Here is a 15,036-nt window from a genome sequence, read left to right as displayed (position 1 = left end):
TCGAGTCCCGAGCCTCGAGTCCCGACTTCTCTCTGCGTCGGGGGAGAGCGGAAAGCCGAACGCGACTGTCCTGAGCATCTGTGTCCGGTGATATACCAACATTATCGACTCGGTGCGAACCGAATCCTACGAGGCCAAACAATGGATCTGATCCGGGCCAGTGGATGGGGGGCCCCGCTTTCGGAATGCTCTGTAACAGTGCGTGTTCGGACTTTGGGCTCGAAGGATTCCGGATATGCGGCTGCCTGTGAAAGTTCCGTCCCGCCGTTACGGGTAGGCAACAGAACACCCGTCGTCTACTAATAGGGGATAACATATCCTCCAAACTTTGCTGCTCCTACGAGACAAAGCGACGACAGCAGCGCGACCTCCGATGCCGAAAAGAATGATGCTGAAGGGAGGGGAGGAAAGAAACAAAAGAGACTGGCACCGAGCTGGTTCTCGCTGGTTTTCGGCCCCCTTCGGCCCCCAAGCGGCGCACCCGCTATCCGGCACCGGCGATTCTCTGGTTACACGCAGCCGCCCCGGGGCCGACGACAAACCATCCGGCCCCCCCCCGAATACCAGACATGCATCCCCGAAGCCGAGATCTCGAGACGGAATGGAGACGGAGGGCATCCGACCGAGCCAACTCAACTTCGCTTGCACCCGGCACAAACCATCGACGACAGATGGATCGCGCCATCGCCTCAGACACCATCGGGGCGCCCATCATTGACGAAGAATGGGCAGATCGAGCTCTCGCCGCCCACGACCTCCCCGCACCGTCCGATCCAGTGACCCAGAGATGCTGGAAAGCTGCACCGCGCCGATGGCTGAAGAACAGAAGCGACGCACACAGCGGTACCGCCACATTCGCACGCTGCTTTGTTGTGTCTATGATAATGACCATCCCAGGGCAGACTGTGCCTTTCAGAAGCCATCCCATTGCGCACAGGGTTTTCAGCATCATGAATAAGATGCGCGCAGAGCAGGAAACGTCACGCACCTGGCGGACCCTTCGGCTTATACCAGACTTTTCTCCACGCACATCGCCATTCCCTTGTCGACATCGACGACCTCCTTGGCGTGGGCCTGGACACTCTAGGCACGCACATCTTCTCTCGAAACGGACCCCTCGCCACCGAAGCATCGAGCAAGGAAGCCAATCTGTGCGCGGGATTCAGGGGCAAGCAGGATTCCAACAGCTGTTGTCTATGGACATGCGACTACAAGCTCGAACGGTACTTCCCAATCCTTGACTCATAACGGCCGACGACTACCCCGAAGGGAACATGAAGGGCGTTGGGGGGTGGCTCAAAGATCAATGCATAATCGCACAGCGAGGTTGCGATCTCCACGACACTGGGGTTGCATCTTCCCAGGCTTCCAACGATTTCCTTAGCGGGTTGCCTCACTTGGGATGCTTGATTCCGAGCCTATCTGGCGAGCGTTTTTGCGACGGTTGAGGATGACGATGGTGGTTGAAGATCGTGTGTGCTGCCGGTGAGTCCCCGATCCTTCATGGGCCTCCGGAATAGGCCCCTTGAATCCTTCGACATCCCCCAATCTTCGCATCGTCGGTTGTGGATGACCCCTCGGTGACTGTGATAGGAAGGCAAGAAAGAAAGTGAGAGAAACGAAAGCAACACCGGCACGCTCGAATCAGCGTCCCGTTGGCCGATTACCGAGAAGGATCGGGAGTTCCTGGACCGGACTAGGACCATATGTTCCAGGCAACCGAGGAAGGGGTGGCCGCTTTCCGGGCTACTGACGCAAAGAACTCATTTTAGGATTATGCATCATATGGTCGGCGATGCGCAGCCAGGATCCGCTGTTGATCGTCGAGAAGGCCGGCAATGCTGCATCACGACCAAGCTTGTGCGGCCGCAGTTGGTGGCCGGCTATGACCTTGCGGGTCACGATTGCCTCGGTAAACCGCTGGCAGACAGCTTCGCAAATTCTGCTCGTGTCGCAAGCAGTGCGATCTCGAGGGCATGCTGGTAACCTGCTTCCTGCAAGCAGGCGGGTACCTCGCCCATGTTGGCGCGGTGGACGGGAACTTGTTCCATGCCCTGCTTTCTCGGAACCAGGCGAATCGGAAACGTCGCGCAGCTGCACAAACACACTCGACTCGTCGAAGCTGTCAGGGACAAGCGCGTCCTCGCCGAGGTTGGCCCACATTAGCTCAACACCAGGCAGAAGAATCCTGCGTTGTCCCCTGCCGGCCTTGGTGTCACGAGGCGTAGTCTGCGCGCTCCGCGACGACGATGGCTCCGGAATCCTACGCGGGAAGGAACAAGAGGCATGGTCGCAGGCGACCAACATCTTTCAGCGGGGCCTGCAGGCGTGGGAGAGCGTGGATCAAGCCGGCCGCGGCTGGCTAGCTGAGAAGGGCGTGTGTTGGGCCGCCTGTGAGGATCAGCACGCAGAGATGTGGTGAGTACGTCCTACACCACATTGGCTCGTGCCCAACGGCCTGCCGCATCTGCGGACTTAACAAGCGCCGAAGAAACGCGGCTGCCTAAGGACACTGCCCACTCCCGCGCCTCCGAGCCTTCGCCGCACAACGGCCGGCCTCGGTGCCAACGTTTGGGAGCGTGCGATATCCGGACGGGAGGGTGGCGGTTGGAGCCAAACCGCTCGCTTACAGCATTTGGGCTGTCGCGCGGGAGCCCTTCTGTCTGTTCTGCGTCGCCACGGATTAACTACAGCGGTGGACGATATACCGTTTGGGGACGGTCGCCGATAACGATGCTTGAACAGCGCGATCCGGCTCCTCCTGCGTGCGCAGGAGGCAAGTACTGGTATAACTGCACCGCCGGTTCACCTCAGGAGGAAGACGCGCGATCCTGAGCGGAAACATCCCGCCACCGGAGTTAGCGGAACAAGTCGACCGACTGGTTGGTTACCTGAGCCGGTTCCCGGCCGATGCCAGTGAGCTGGGAGGCACGCGAGCAGGCCAGCCCTTGTTCTGTGGATTTGCCGGTTGCAGTTCACAAACTGCAACCAAGGGTTTGAGGGCACTGCGGCTGTTTCGCTTGGCGTGTCTGGAAGTCGGACGGTCGAGTGCGCCAAGGTGGCCGAGGCGCGGCTATTTTCCCAGCCGATTTTTGCTCTCACCGCTGCCGCTGTGTTCTTCCAGGATGGGCATCCCGCATTCCACGTCCCCACATCCTCCATCCCACATTCCACATCCTCCATCCCACATTCGATTCTTAGTCTAGTGTACACTACACTACACTACACTAGAGCAAAGAGCGGGAAAGGAGCTTGCTGTGCCGTCCTCGATCAATTTCGGCGAATGTCTATCCAAGAAAGGAAAGAGAGTGGGAATCCCGACCCTGCTGTTGACAGGGAGGGAGGCCAGCTGCGGCCGTCCCGAACTTCGGCACCAGCCTTCTTTCCACTGCAAATCAATCCATCCCGCATCTCTTGCCTCATGTCGCTGGCCGGTCGTTGCATCGCTTGGCTTGAATGACAAAGCGGCGAGGAATGCGATCCTAGCAGGAATCACGTTGCCAATCCTCCAAAGCCACAGCTCCATCTCTGGAGTTCTCGACTCAAGAAACGGCCCAAACATGGTGGACTAGTGTAGCAGGCCAGAATGCGGTTGCCTGTGGCTCAGCCTCAAAATCTCATCTCCAACAGTTGCAATCGCGATTGTACGATGCATGCCAGTACTCCACAACCCGCCCGGCCTTCCCCGCTCTCCCCTGCGATGTTAGCGCCATCCGATCCTTCACCCGCGCATACCAACCAACCAACAACCGTCCCCAAGAGGAACCTGGATCCCAGCCCTACGCTAGTGTGCACTACAACCACGCGGAGATCGGGAACCCTATGGTGCACAGCAGTGTGCCCCAAAAATGCGTCGCTATGCACTTAGTTATCCGTGTATACACTTCTGAACAAGCAGCTACACCCACCCCTTGGCTCGTCTTCCTACCCTGGCTACCGACTAACCTCGGCCGAACCTCCACCTCTCCCCTGAGACATCAATAGTTTATGTGTTCAAGGAATATCGGCGACGACAAGGTGAGCGTTGATGAGTTAGTGCCCGCCCAAGCAGGGTTAGCAGACGGACCCGATCGGGCTCCTCCTGCACTTGAGCTAGTGTACGCAGTAGTGTAGTCAAGCGGTCTCGTCCAGGGATTACTTTGTTTTCAAGTAACCAAGGGGAAAAGAAAAAATCGGGGATGAACAAAGGGCGGCGGACGGAGGATCGCCTGTTGCTCCGCCCAACCAACACCCCTACCCGTCCAGGTCCAGGGGTAGGTTGCACGCCATTGGCCCGCCAGCCGCCTAACCGCGGCCGCCGGGCCTGCCGCGGACTCCGAAAACCGAAGATCATGGGAGGAAAGGGGGCTTCCCATGCGGCCGTCCCGGCCGGCCGGTTTCTTGGTTGGTCTGGTTCTCGGTCTGGGAAGGAGGGCTGGACTGGGGTAGTTAACGTTATTGTCATGAGGTAACTTACACTAGGTACCGGTGAAGGGGGTGGAGGGGTGTGTCCATGAACTTCACTTGCTGTGCGGTTCCGGTACCAGATGGCTCCACTTCCAAAATTTCAGTTGTCCCGTCTCCGGCGGAGAGGGTGTGTAGGTTGCACAATCGAGGGACGAACCTCAATTGTGGGTTAATCGCAGGACAAACAAGCGGCCATACGTTTTTCCTCGCATTCGCGTTTATCCGCCTGGCTTATTCAGACTGCGTCGCCTTGAAACTCAGCTTAATTGTGACGAGGGTACTAAATAGCTTAGGAATACAACAACAATCCAGCTAATTATCTTGTTGTGAGCTATTACTTGGCTTTCTTGAGCTACCTTCTCGTACATCCTTTACCTCGAGGAGCTATCTACGCAGTAAAGGAGCTCTCTCAAGCAACTGAAACTGTGGAAGTGAAAACCCCCTGAGAAAGAAGCACTTTGGTCAAGTGAGGGAACATCAGGTCCAGGGATCATGTGAATTTGATGCGACGCTGCGCTACTGTGGTACACAACCTGCAGGGCACTAACTGCACTAAACCTGGAAGAGCGACGTGCAGATCAGACCTGCTACTTCGGCCGAGACGCTATGATAGGTCCGGATAGCACTCCGAATACGCAACGCAACAACGACAAGCGTACCTTGAAGTAACTGACCCTAGCAAGTGGATTCGCACTCGAATCTTCAGATTGCGTTTGTAACGCTATGTGTACTCGGAACGGAGATATGTGCGTGCAAAAGAAACACGAAGTGATTATTCCCGGAGATGAGGGCCTGGGTGGCATGCAACACGCGTGCATGGGGTCTGAGGTAACGTTGACTACCGCTAGGAATAGTTACCTCTCTATTCTACAGTTCGCACAATCCACCGAGATTCGGAGGACAAACGGCCCGCTTGCTGCTGTACGACGTGGCCGAAGATAGCGGTCTTGCTCGGCCCGATCGATGTCGAACGATGTCAGCAACGGCTGGGGCTTCTCCGGTCTCTTGACAAATCGGGCAAATATCTAACAAAAAAAAGGGGGGGGTTGCCAGAGCAAAAGGGGGGTTGAGCTCGAGTACCAACGGAACATACACAATTGGTAAGTGTAACTGGCCGCCCAATGGGCTGGTTAGTTACGTGCATGCAGGGTACTTGTGCAACTGGCGTTGGGCGGTTCGCGTGAGCCACAGGTGGCGGAATGAGAACGGCGGTATATTTGGAAGACCAAGTGTGATTTGGTGGTTTGCACTAAAAAGAAGGAATCTATATGTTGCGGCCTAGCTCCTACGTGCCTGTGGAATAAGACAGGGGGTGGGGGCTGGGCCAGACGTCATACATGCAAAGGGGAGGAGAAGAAGGAAGACGTCGGTGTCGGACTTGTAGTCACACGGCATCCGGGAAGCTTGGTCATTACTCATCAAGAGAGAAAATAATAATAATGATAATGATAATCATCCGGGGGGAGACAATGAAGGAAGGTCCGTTCAGACACCTGATGGCCATACACTCTCCAGCCACGTTCTGAACGGCATAGGTTGCACCTGGGTGGCCTCGTTCAAGTTGGGCTGGCGGACATGGTACCGGCCGTTGGCGGTCTGGAGTAGCCTCTGGAAGTAGTACCACTGTGCCCAGTCCCCGCGCTGCAGGCAGGACTCGGCCTGCGCTTCCACCTCCTGATAGTGGCGAGTGACAAGGCTGAAAGGGACTGTACCATATGTGTTAGTCTTGAAGGGAAGACGGGCCAAGAAGGGGGGGAAGCAACCGACTTCCAAGGGTGTTGGAGCACGTCGTGACAAGCTCTTGCACCGTCATGGTATCGCCTCTCATCCGGAACTCCTTGGGCCAGTTGTCGAGGCCCATCTCGATGGCCGCCGTGACAAACTGGGCCACGTCGTACGCCGAGGTCAGCGAGACGTGCGCAGGCCGTCCAGCCGAGTTGGTCGGGATGATCTCTGCCCTCCCGTCCTGGATGTTGATGAGATAGTCGTCGGGTCCCTGGATGCCGCACCCGGCTCCGATCTGGTACGTCTGCAGGCCCCCGGGCCCGAAGCGCTCCATGAAGATGCCGCAGGAGAAGACGGTATAGCGCAGCCTGTGGGATCTGGACTGCGACCAGCTCTCGAGGAGCTGGAGGGCAGACTGGGAGCCGCGGTCGAGAGGATCGTTTGCCGGCCGGTGGCCGAGATCCCCCTCAAACTCGGATGGGACAAACATCCTGACGCGGGCTCGGCGGGCGGCGTCGATGAGGTTGAGCTGCTCGTTGCCGGCGATAGTGGAGATGACCAGGTCAACGCCCTGCAGCGTGTATCGCAGGTTCTCAACATCGTCATAGTCGACGATGGCAACTTGGCAGCCGGGGCAGAAGTCCTCGAGCTCGGGGTGCGGCTGCGGAAAACGATAAGTGACCTGCATCTCGAAAGCGTCATCTTGGGTAGGGCACAGCGTACCCTGCGGGACAGGACAAGCAATGCATGCGCCGTCTGGCTTATCTGCTGGGCCAGGATCTGTGCGAAACCGCCGCCGCCGGCGATGGCGATCCTCATTATGGCAAGCTGGTTGGCGCGGTGCTTCATGGTGGAGATGGCAGACTTGGGCCAGGAGCTGACAGTGACGACTGGTTCGGGTTCGGGTGGCAGTGATGTCGGCGACGCTTCATGACGAGGCCAGGATGAGAGCGCCATCACGGGGCCGTTATATAAGTCGTCCCAGGACAACGGTGGTTCCATGGCTGACGACAAAGAAGAGGCAACTAGCTAGTCGTACTACGATTCAGGAGGCGCAGACGCGGTAGTTGGTGCGGCGGTTGCGGCCACAATCCAAGGCAGCCCAGCTGGGAGAAGATGAGGTAGGTCATGATGAATGATTGGTATGCGACCCGAGACAAGGGTGTTGGAGATGCTTGGACCTAGCAAGAGCCCGCAAGTCCAGAGTAGGGATCGTGTGAAGCAGAGGAGACGGCCGCGACGCCAAGGAAGCTACTTCTTTCTTGGTAGGGTGTGGAAGCTTCTCCTGCGGGATCGCAGGGGTGTGTGCGAAAACCATCGGCCACCCCTCCTCGGGTAATGCCATAACGCTAGTCGAGTAATCCGTACGCTACCGCAGTAGTGTACACTAGGCCGTGGTTGCGGGTATGTAGTGTAGTGTATGTACGTACATCACGGAGAACCGAGGAAGTGGGTGACACACGTTGCCAAGCTCAACGAACTCCAAGTAAGACTCGGGGCATGCTGCATGGGCGGCGCCATGGCCATGTCTCCGGGTCCCGAATCTGGCAGGAAGACACGGCAGGAACGGCTGGGAAGGGGGTGGGGGGGGGGGGAATGAACCTGGAATGCATTGCCGCCAGCCTGACAGACGCGACCAACGGCCGCGCAGGAGCGGAATCCACGTCCAGCAGTGCAGCCGCACCGAGCGACTACTGCAGGGATTCCGGACAGCATGCAGGGTAGGACAGGCAGGAAGAGCCGCGATGCGGCCAGTGATTCGACGACTCAATCGCGACAAGAGCACAAGACCCCGTCGCGCCGTTGCAAAAGAGTGGAACGAGCTAGGCTTCCACTAGCCGAGTCGAATCAGCGAACTCGGCGGAGGGTCTGCTTGCAGAAGCTGTCTCGCGCGCAATTTGGGGGCTTGTTGGCGGATGCAGAGGGAAGACGTCCGAGAGCGCGTCGGAATCCCGCCCCCAAAGTTGCATAGAGTGGAGCCGAGGACTGTGGAGAGGCCCCACTCTGCGGCCGACGCGGGAGGCCGGGGGGGTGTCGAGGGAGAAGTGTAGTGTACTTGCGTATTCCTGTATTCCAGTAGGTACCTACCTGGTAGTTATCCCGTACTTGGCCTGTTGAAGCGGTCTCGGAAATCGCTCGATGCCATACGACTCGACGGTCTCGCGAGGGTGCAAGGACCTCTGTAACTGTCATTGAACAGAATGCGCGCTCTGCAAAGTTAGGCGAGGAGGAGCCGAAACGCGGGATTTGCAAACTTGTCAAAACCCGGCGGCCAGGTCCGGTAACTAAGGCACCAACGGAGTATGTCGTGTACCTCGGGAGGTCGTGTAACGTTAACCAGAAACCAAGAGCCAGGGCAGCCAGGGTCGGCGCTAAGAATTAGACGCCCGCGACATCAAACCAACCACCGGAGCTAGGTACACGTGTACAGGAGGGAGGAGTAGGGTCACCGCAAGGTGGAATGATGTTACACGAACCAGCGCGAAGAAGGAAACGTTCAATGTAAGGGGCGCTCCTGAGAGTGAAGGGAATACTGATTACACCCAGCCGTCAAGCAACTATTTGCTTCTCATCCGGCGAGACAGAAAAAGACGGGGGTGACTGACTTCCAGTTGGGCGGGAGCGAACAGAACAGAAAAAAACTTAATGGTAGACTCAGCCAATCAGAAGATGGAGAATTCATCTGGACTTGCTCCATTCGGGAATCAGCCCTACAGGATGCCGTCAAACGTCGCTGCCGCGAACATGCAGCGTCGGTAACAACGAGAAAGGAATACCATACGGAATACGGAGTAAGGAGTACGGAATTCAAATACAGAGAGGAAGCTCCTTTCCGTTACGGTTAGTAGACTATCGCTGCCATGGTTGTGGTTGTCACAATCCCAGCACCGCCGCCGCGGACGGTTGACGTTAACTCCGTTAGGGTCGTTTCTTCCTCTCGCCTCGCCGCCCTGTGCCAAGAAGAGTCACCTGCTAGATAGGGAGTACCTAAACAGAGATAGGCGCTTGCTTCGAATTGCTGCAGCGACAGGCGGATTTTGAGGCTGTCTGGGAAGTCTCGCACTCTCAGAACCGAAGTCTCAACAAGCAGGCGGCTCAAACTGGCGCGGCAGCCCCTCCATGATCACATGACGGACCGGGGATGCCTGGAACCGCAGTCCCAATTGGGAAGGCACCAATGCGGCCCACCTTTCAGGAGACGGAAACTGCACCTCTCCCTAAACTCAAACTCCAAAGCGACGAAAACCTGCAATCAACCTCGTGGTTTCCGTCATTACCTGCCATGTCAGACACCCAGTTGAAGGGCTATCTACCCCCGTCATTCTTCAAAAGCCGTTTGAGCACCTAGACTTCGGGCATGCGGGCTTGCCCGCGGCCTGCTCCGCAACGTCTCAACCGCGTCGGGGCGATCTACGGCCGGCCCCCGGAGGCGGCCACCTCCCAAGTTCTTTGCCCCTCGGGAATCGGCCTATAGCTGAACAACTTCCTCTTGCACACCCCTTGACCCTTTTCCATCTCGGTGATATCGAAGATGTTTAGCTCACCAGTACTACTGTAGGTGTGACTCGTCACGGCCATGTCGCCGCACTCGCTGCTGGGTCCGTCGATCTCGCCTGCGGCTCTCCTAGCTCTTGGTGGTATTGCTGCCCCAAAGTTCCAAGGTTCCGTCGTCGCCGAGCCGCGGCAGTGCGATCCGCGGCGATATCATAAGCTGCCATCGGCGATACTACTCAGTCTTCTTTCCAAAGCGGTTGTGGCCGCCGATCCGGGCCTCCCTCCCTCAGCAAACAGCCTCTTGTGTCACCGAATTTGCCGGAGCAATTTCGGTCACATGCCTCTTGCGTCTGGAGCCCGCGATTTCAGAATGCCTTCTCATCTGGATCGCAATTCTGGGTGGCGATGCTCGACCAAACGAAATTAAGGGTCAGGCGCCTTTCCATAATCCTCGCGGGGATTAGCCATGAGCGGCTGCATGCAGAGTGCTGTCTACTCAGCCGAAGCGAGTATCACCATCTTCGACGCGTTTCCGCGGCAAAGGCTTTCCATGTTCTTGCTGCCTGAAACTACTCTATCCCGAAGTCTCCGCCGTTGTCAGAGCATTGGAACATCCTTCCAATCTCAAGGGTATCAAGAACATGTTCCCGCGTCAGGTTCCCTCCCGCGCCGTGTCCCACCACCATAGGCAACCTCAGACCGCTCGGTCAGCTGAATCTACTGGCGACGAGCCTCAGCCTCCTTCTGGCTACGTGCCTCAGCCTGCTTCTGGATGTCGAGCTCGGCGCCGCGCTGCTGCGTCTTGCCTACGTCGTGCCGGTTCTGGTACTCGGCCTGCTTCTGCCTGTCGCCCGTCAGGCCCGCCACGGCGCTGCCGACGGCGCCCGAGGCGCGATCGCCAAGTCCAGAGGTGAAGTCGCTGATCTGGCCGCGGGCCTCCTGCTCCTGACCGGATACGTTCTGCTGGCGACCGGACTGCTTCAGGCCCTGTGCAACCGCAACATCCCGGTTAGCTGTCTTGACCTCCAAGGCTCCATCCGATGCGCAATATGTGTGTGTGTGTGTGTGTGTGAGTGTGAGTGCGTGCGTGTGTGCCTGGGACGTACCTCATTGCCCACCAGACCGCCGACGAACTCCTTGGCGGCGCCCACCGTCTGGTTCCATGAGCCGGCGCTGCGGTCGGGATGGTCCTTGGCGACGGCGTTGGAGGTCGCAGTCATGCCGGGCAGCTTGGCGGCCGTGTGCGAGGCGTCGTACTCTGACTGAGCCTTCTGCTGCCTTGCCTTCCCCTCAGCCTGTCGTGTAGCATGTCAGTGGACTGATAGAAGTGCGGTGTGAGTCGAATACGGTACTAGACATGCTCACCTCGTCGCCAGGATTGCCGATGATGCTACCTAGGGCGTTCTGCACGGTGCCGGCGGCTGAGTCAACGTACGACCTGAGGGTCGAAGGGTTGTTGTTGTTGTTGTTGTTGTTGTTGGCAGACATGGCGGTTTCTTCTTGTGGTCAAGTTGCCAGAGAGTTTTTGGAACTTCGGTGTTGATTCGAGTGTAATGTTTGATTGTTTGTGGTTAGAAAACTGAAGACTGATGATGCTGGCCATGGACCTTTTATCCTTACGGCTCGATATTAACCTGTTGGCAAGCACTTTCACTACGTTCTCATTCAATGCTTGGTGCTTCCTCGCCATCGCTACTCTTGGTGGTGCAAGTCGGGAATGATGTCATACCATGACATCATCGCCAGACCGTTGAATTCAGCCGACACTACCCTCAGATGAACACCAAAGCAGCGACAATTCAGCCTTCTTGGTGTCACGGCCAGCTTGCAATGTGACGTCTTCACCCTCCCACGGCCTCACTAACACAGTACAACCGCGCAAGCAAGCGCGCCCCGTGGATGAGTCGCGAGCTCTTCGGTCACCCATACAACCCATCGACTTCCTTACACAGTGTCTCTGGCCCACGCATCTCGTACTGTCAACCACTGTTAGATTCAGTCGCCCACAAGAAGGCGTCCAAAGCATGCATCACGAATAATTGGACAACGGATAGACGCATCGCGAGCCTTACTGGGTGAGTAGCATAAGCGTTGGCAAGGTAGGCATCTCGTCTTTGCCAAGTCCTTAACTACCTACATGACCACAACCGCCTCGACCCAGTCCCTGGCGCTCTATCGCGTACCCTTCATTCACATCCACGGCATCACACCCCACTCGGGCGAGGGAGCCAAATACACATGCAAGAATATGGCAATTGTGAAGACTTCGAATTTTAAACACGAGAGGAGGTGGGAGTAGTGTCAGGAACAAGGAACAAATAACAAGATGCCTGGACTTTTTCCGTCCTCAAAGAGTACCTAAATTAACCACGTTCCGTCTTCCGTCCTCAAATCTGGTTGACAGGCTCACGGCGTGAAAGGAAAGGGATTGACTCAGAAGACTTCGCCGGTTCGTCCGCGTCAGCATCCGAGCTCAGCTCAGCTCGGCTCGGCGCAAGCTCGGCTCGGCTCGATTCAATAATGGATGGTGATGACCGCTGCAGGCAGGCGGGCCGGCGGGCAGGTAGGCAGGCAAGCAGGTGGGTAGGCAGGCAGGTGGGTAGGCAGGTGGGTAGGCGGGCAGGCAAGTGGGCAGGCCGTACGAAACAACAAGAGTCCTGCAGTATCTGCCATGTATGTTGAGTGAGTGAGTGAGTGAGCGAGTCAGCATCACACGAACGAGTCTTGACGTCTTAGTCACGGGAGATACGTATTCATAGACAGCGCAGAAAGAAAGACCGGATCCCAGGCCGATGCCATGCCCAAGCCCGTGTGTCAGCCGGGGAAAGCAAGAGTGAGGGAGAGAGAGTGTGTGTGTGAGCGAGTGAGAGAGAGAGGGAGAGAGGGAGTGAGCGGGGTCAGCCTGAGTCAACATCGCGGGGCATTCATCACGCAATACAATTTCGTGGCATCCCCGCTCCAATCTTCAGGTGACGAAAGTTGGAACTGCCTTTCAGTCACGGCCGAGCCAGGCGATCAGGTATATCGTGGCAGACAGAGGAGACACCCCGAGACAGTTCGGGGCAATCGGCGGTCGATTGAGGAGTGCCGCAGCTCATGGTATCATTCTGCGACTAACCAAGCCAAAAACAAAAATAGATACATGATATGATACATATTGTCTGCTTTGTCGAACCAAGCAGACGCTTGTTGCTCGTTGCTCGTTGCTCTGCCGTTACTCTGCCGCAAAAGGGACTGAGAACGCCCCCAAACCACGGTTATTTACCGCACATAAGATACGCTCCTCCCTACTAGTGCTGCGTCCACTCGATCGTTTTCAGGTCAACGCCCTCCTGGACGAGCTCCCACAGCGGGCTGAGCTCGCGGAGGAAGCCGACGCGCTCGCGGACCGCCTTCAAGACGTAGTCGATCTCAGCCTCGGTCGTGAAGCGGCCGATGCCGAAGCGGATGCTCGAGTGCGCGTTCTCGTCGCTGTTGCCGAGCGCCCGCAGCACGTAGCTGGGCTCCAGCGACGCCGACGTGCAGGCGCTGCCCGACGACAGCGCGACGTCCTTGAGTGCCATGAGCAGCGACTCGCCCTCGACGTAGGCGAACGAGACGTTCACGCAGCCCGGGTAGAAGTGCTCCGGGTCGCCGTTCTGGTTCGTGTGCTCCATCGACAGGAGGCCCTTGAGGAGCCGGTCCGAGAGCGCCTTGATCCTCTTGGAGTCGTACTGTTCAGCTTGTCAGCGACCATGTAAACGAGCGTTGACTGAACAGGAAGTGCCAGAGCAGGGCTATTGAGAGAATCAGAGAAGGTGCTGTCTGTCAACAGAATGGCCTGTGTCACGAGGCTTCAGAAAGCCATGCATGTAATTAAAGCAGCTCATCACGGCAAGGGTGCATGCGGGCAGCGGCAAGCATTCGAAAGAAAAATCGCATCCAAAACATACCTCGAGCTCTTCCTTCGCAATGCGGCACGCCTCGCCAAACCCGACCACGAGAGCCGGGGCCAGAGTGCCGCTGCGCAGACCGCGCTCCTGCCCGCCCCCGCTGATGATGGGCTCCAGTCTAACTCTTGGGCGCCTGCGCACATAGCACGCGCCTATCCCCTTGGGGCCGTAGATCTTGTGGGAGGAGATGGACATCAGATCCACGTTCATGGCGTTGACGTCGAGCGGAATCTTGCCCACGGCCTGAGCCGCGTCGGTGTGGAAAAAGACCTTGTTTTCGCGGCAGATCTTGCCGATCTCGGCTATCGGTTGGATGACGCCGATCTCGTTGTTGACCGCCATGATGCTCACAAGCGCCGTGTCGGGGCGGATGGCCGCCTTCAGCTCCTCGAGGTTGATTAGGCCCTTGCTGCTGACGGGCAGGTAGGTGACCTCGAAGCCTTCGTCTTGCAGATGCCGGCAGCTGTCCAGCACGCATTTGTGCTCCGTTTGGCTGGTGATGATGTGCTTCTTCTTCCCCGACCGGCCAAAGAACCGGGCCACGCCCTTGATGCTCATGTTGTTGCTCTCGGTGGCGCCGCTCGTGAAGATGATTTCCTTGGGATCGGCGCCGATCAGCTTCGCAATGTGCTCGCGGGCCTGCTCGACTGCGTGCTCGCTCTCCCAGCCGTACGCGTGCGTCCGGGAGTGCGGGTTGCCAAACACGCCGGTCAAGTACGGCAGCATGGCGTCCAGCACCCGCGGATCAACCGGTGTTGTGGCTTGCATGTCGAGATAGATGGGCCGCTGGCCCTCGTCCATCTTGGTGGCCTGCTTGAGGACATCTGGCAAGAATATCAGCAGTGAGCCAAAACGAAGCCGGGACAGCTTGCGGGACGAGGAGGCCTACCAGCCATCGGGCTGACGTGGGTCGTGGACCCGGACTGCACTTCCAGTGTAGCGCCCGCCTTTTCCAGCTCTGACCGGTCCAGCCGGATGGCCGTGTCTACCTGGACTTGGGCATGGTCGGACTTGGATTGCGTCACATAGCGCCGGTGGCCGGCGCCGCGCGCCGGAGCAGTCGAAGCGCGCGAGAGGACGACAACGGCTCGCCGCGGCGCTCCGGAAATGGACTGCTTCGATGCCAGACGCGATGCTTGCCTGAAAACTGATGGCGCGAGATTCGCCATGGTCAATGGGTGCTGCGGTTGTGATGTTCAGGAGGCAAAGTTCGGAGGCTCTGGAGGCGGGACGGAGCTATCGGTTTTCTGTCCTCGGCTTTCTCCACTGTGCGAAAGTGCTGGATGGCTGATTGATAACGGCCATGGTCACAGTGAATGAACGGCTCGGAGGGTCGGACGTGGCCTGGTTGGCTGCGCCGAGGCGAGGACCCGCTTGTTAAGGTAAGGTAACTATGCGCACACAGTAATCGCCCAGCATGGAATGGCGCAAGTTGCTG

General features: G+C 57.7%; 4 protein-coding genes across 4 annotated transcripts; all 4 read right to left on the bottom strand.

Annotated features, from left to right (window-relative positions):
* Positions 1 to 1,464: 1,464 nt before the first annotated feature.
* On the bottom strand, positions 1,465 to 2,614 carry THITE_2106312 (uncharacterized protein). Its single transcript, XM_003648581.1, has 2 exons — positions 1,594 to 2,614; positions 1,465 to 1,485 (listed from the first exon to the last, which is right to left on the bottom strand). The coding sequence occupies exon 1, from the start codon at positions 2,305 to 2,307 to the stop codon at positions 1,747 to 1,749; it is 561 nt and encodes a 186-aa protein (XP_003648629.1). The 5' UTR covers positions 2,308 to 2,614; the 3' UTR covers positions 1,465 to 1,485; positions 1,594 to 1,746.
* Positions 2,615 to 5,931: 3,317 nt separating this feature from the next.
* Positions 5,932 to 7,020, bottom strand: THITE_2124977 (uncharacterized protein; the record flags this gene model as incomplete). Its single annotated transcript, XM_003648580.1, has 3 exons — positions 5,932 to 6,152; positions 6,214 to 6,832; positions 6,895 to 7,020. 3 exons carry the CDS (start codon positions 7,018 to 7,020, stop codon positions 5,932 to 5,934), a joined length of 966 nt encoding a protein of 321 aa, XP_003648628.1.
* Positions 7,021 to 10,238: 3,218 nt separating this feature from the next.
* On the bottom strand, positions 10,239 to 11,288 carry THITE_2106309 (uncharacterized protein). The gene is made up of 3 exons (XM_003648579.1): positions 11,032 to 11,288; positions 10,773 to 10,961; positions 10,239 to 10,653 (listed from the first exon to the last, which is right to left on the bottom strand). The coding sequence occupies exons 1-3, from the start codon at positions 11,152 to 11,154 to the stop codon at positions 10,384 to 10,386; spliced, it is 582 nt and encodes a 193-aa protein (XP_003648627.1). The 5' UTR covers positions 11,155 to 11,288; the 3' UTR covers positions 10,239 to 10,383.
* Positions 11,289 to 12,667: 1,379 nt separating this feature from the next.
* Positions 12,668 to 14,921, bottom strand: THITE_2106307 (uncharacterized protein). The gene is made up of 3 exons (XM_003648578.1): positions 14,488 to 14,921; positions 13,599 to 14,422; positions 12,668 to 13,379 (listed from the first exon to the last, which is right to left on the bottom strand). The coding sequence occupies exons 1-3, from the start codon at positions 14,765 to 14,767 to the stop codon at positions 12,957 to 12,959; spliced, it is 1,527 nt and encodes a 508-aa protein (XP_003648626.1). The 5' UTR covers positions 14,768 to 14,921; the 3' UTR covers positions 12,668 to 12,956.
* Between the last annotated feature and the right edge of the window lie 115 nt (positions 14,922 to 15,036).

The sequence above is a fragment of the Thermothielavioides terrestris genome, chromosome 1 (assembly GCF_000226115.1).
Source record: "Thermothielavioides terrestris NRRL 8126 chromosome 1, complete sequence".
In the NCBI taxonomy this organism is placed as follows: domain Eukaryota; kingdom Fungi; phylum Ascomycota; class Sordariomycetes; order Sordariales; family Chaetomiaceae; genus Thermothielavioides; species Thermothielavioides terrestris.
The sequence above is the reverse complement of the archived record's forward strand: the minus strand, read 5'-3'. Positions and strand labels throughout refer to the sequence as shown.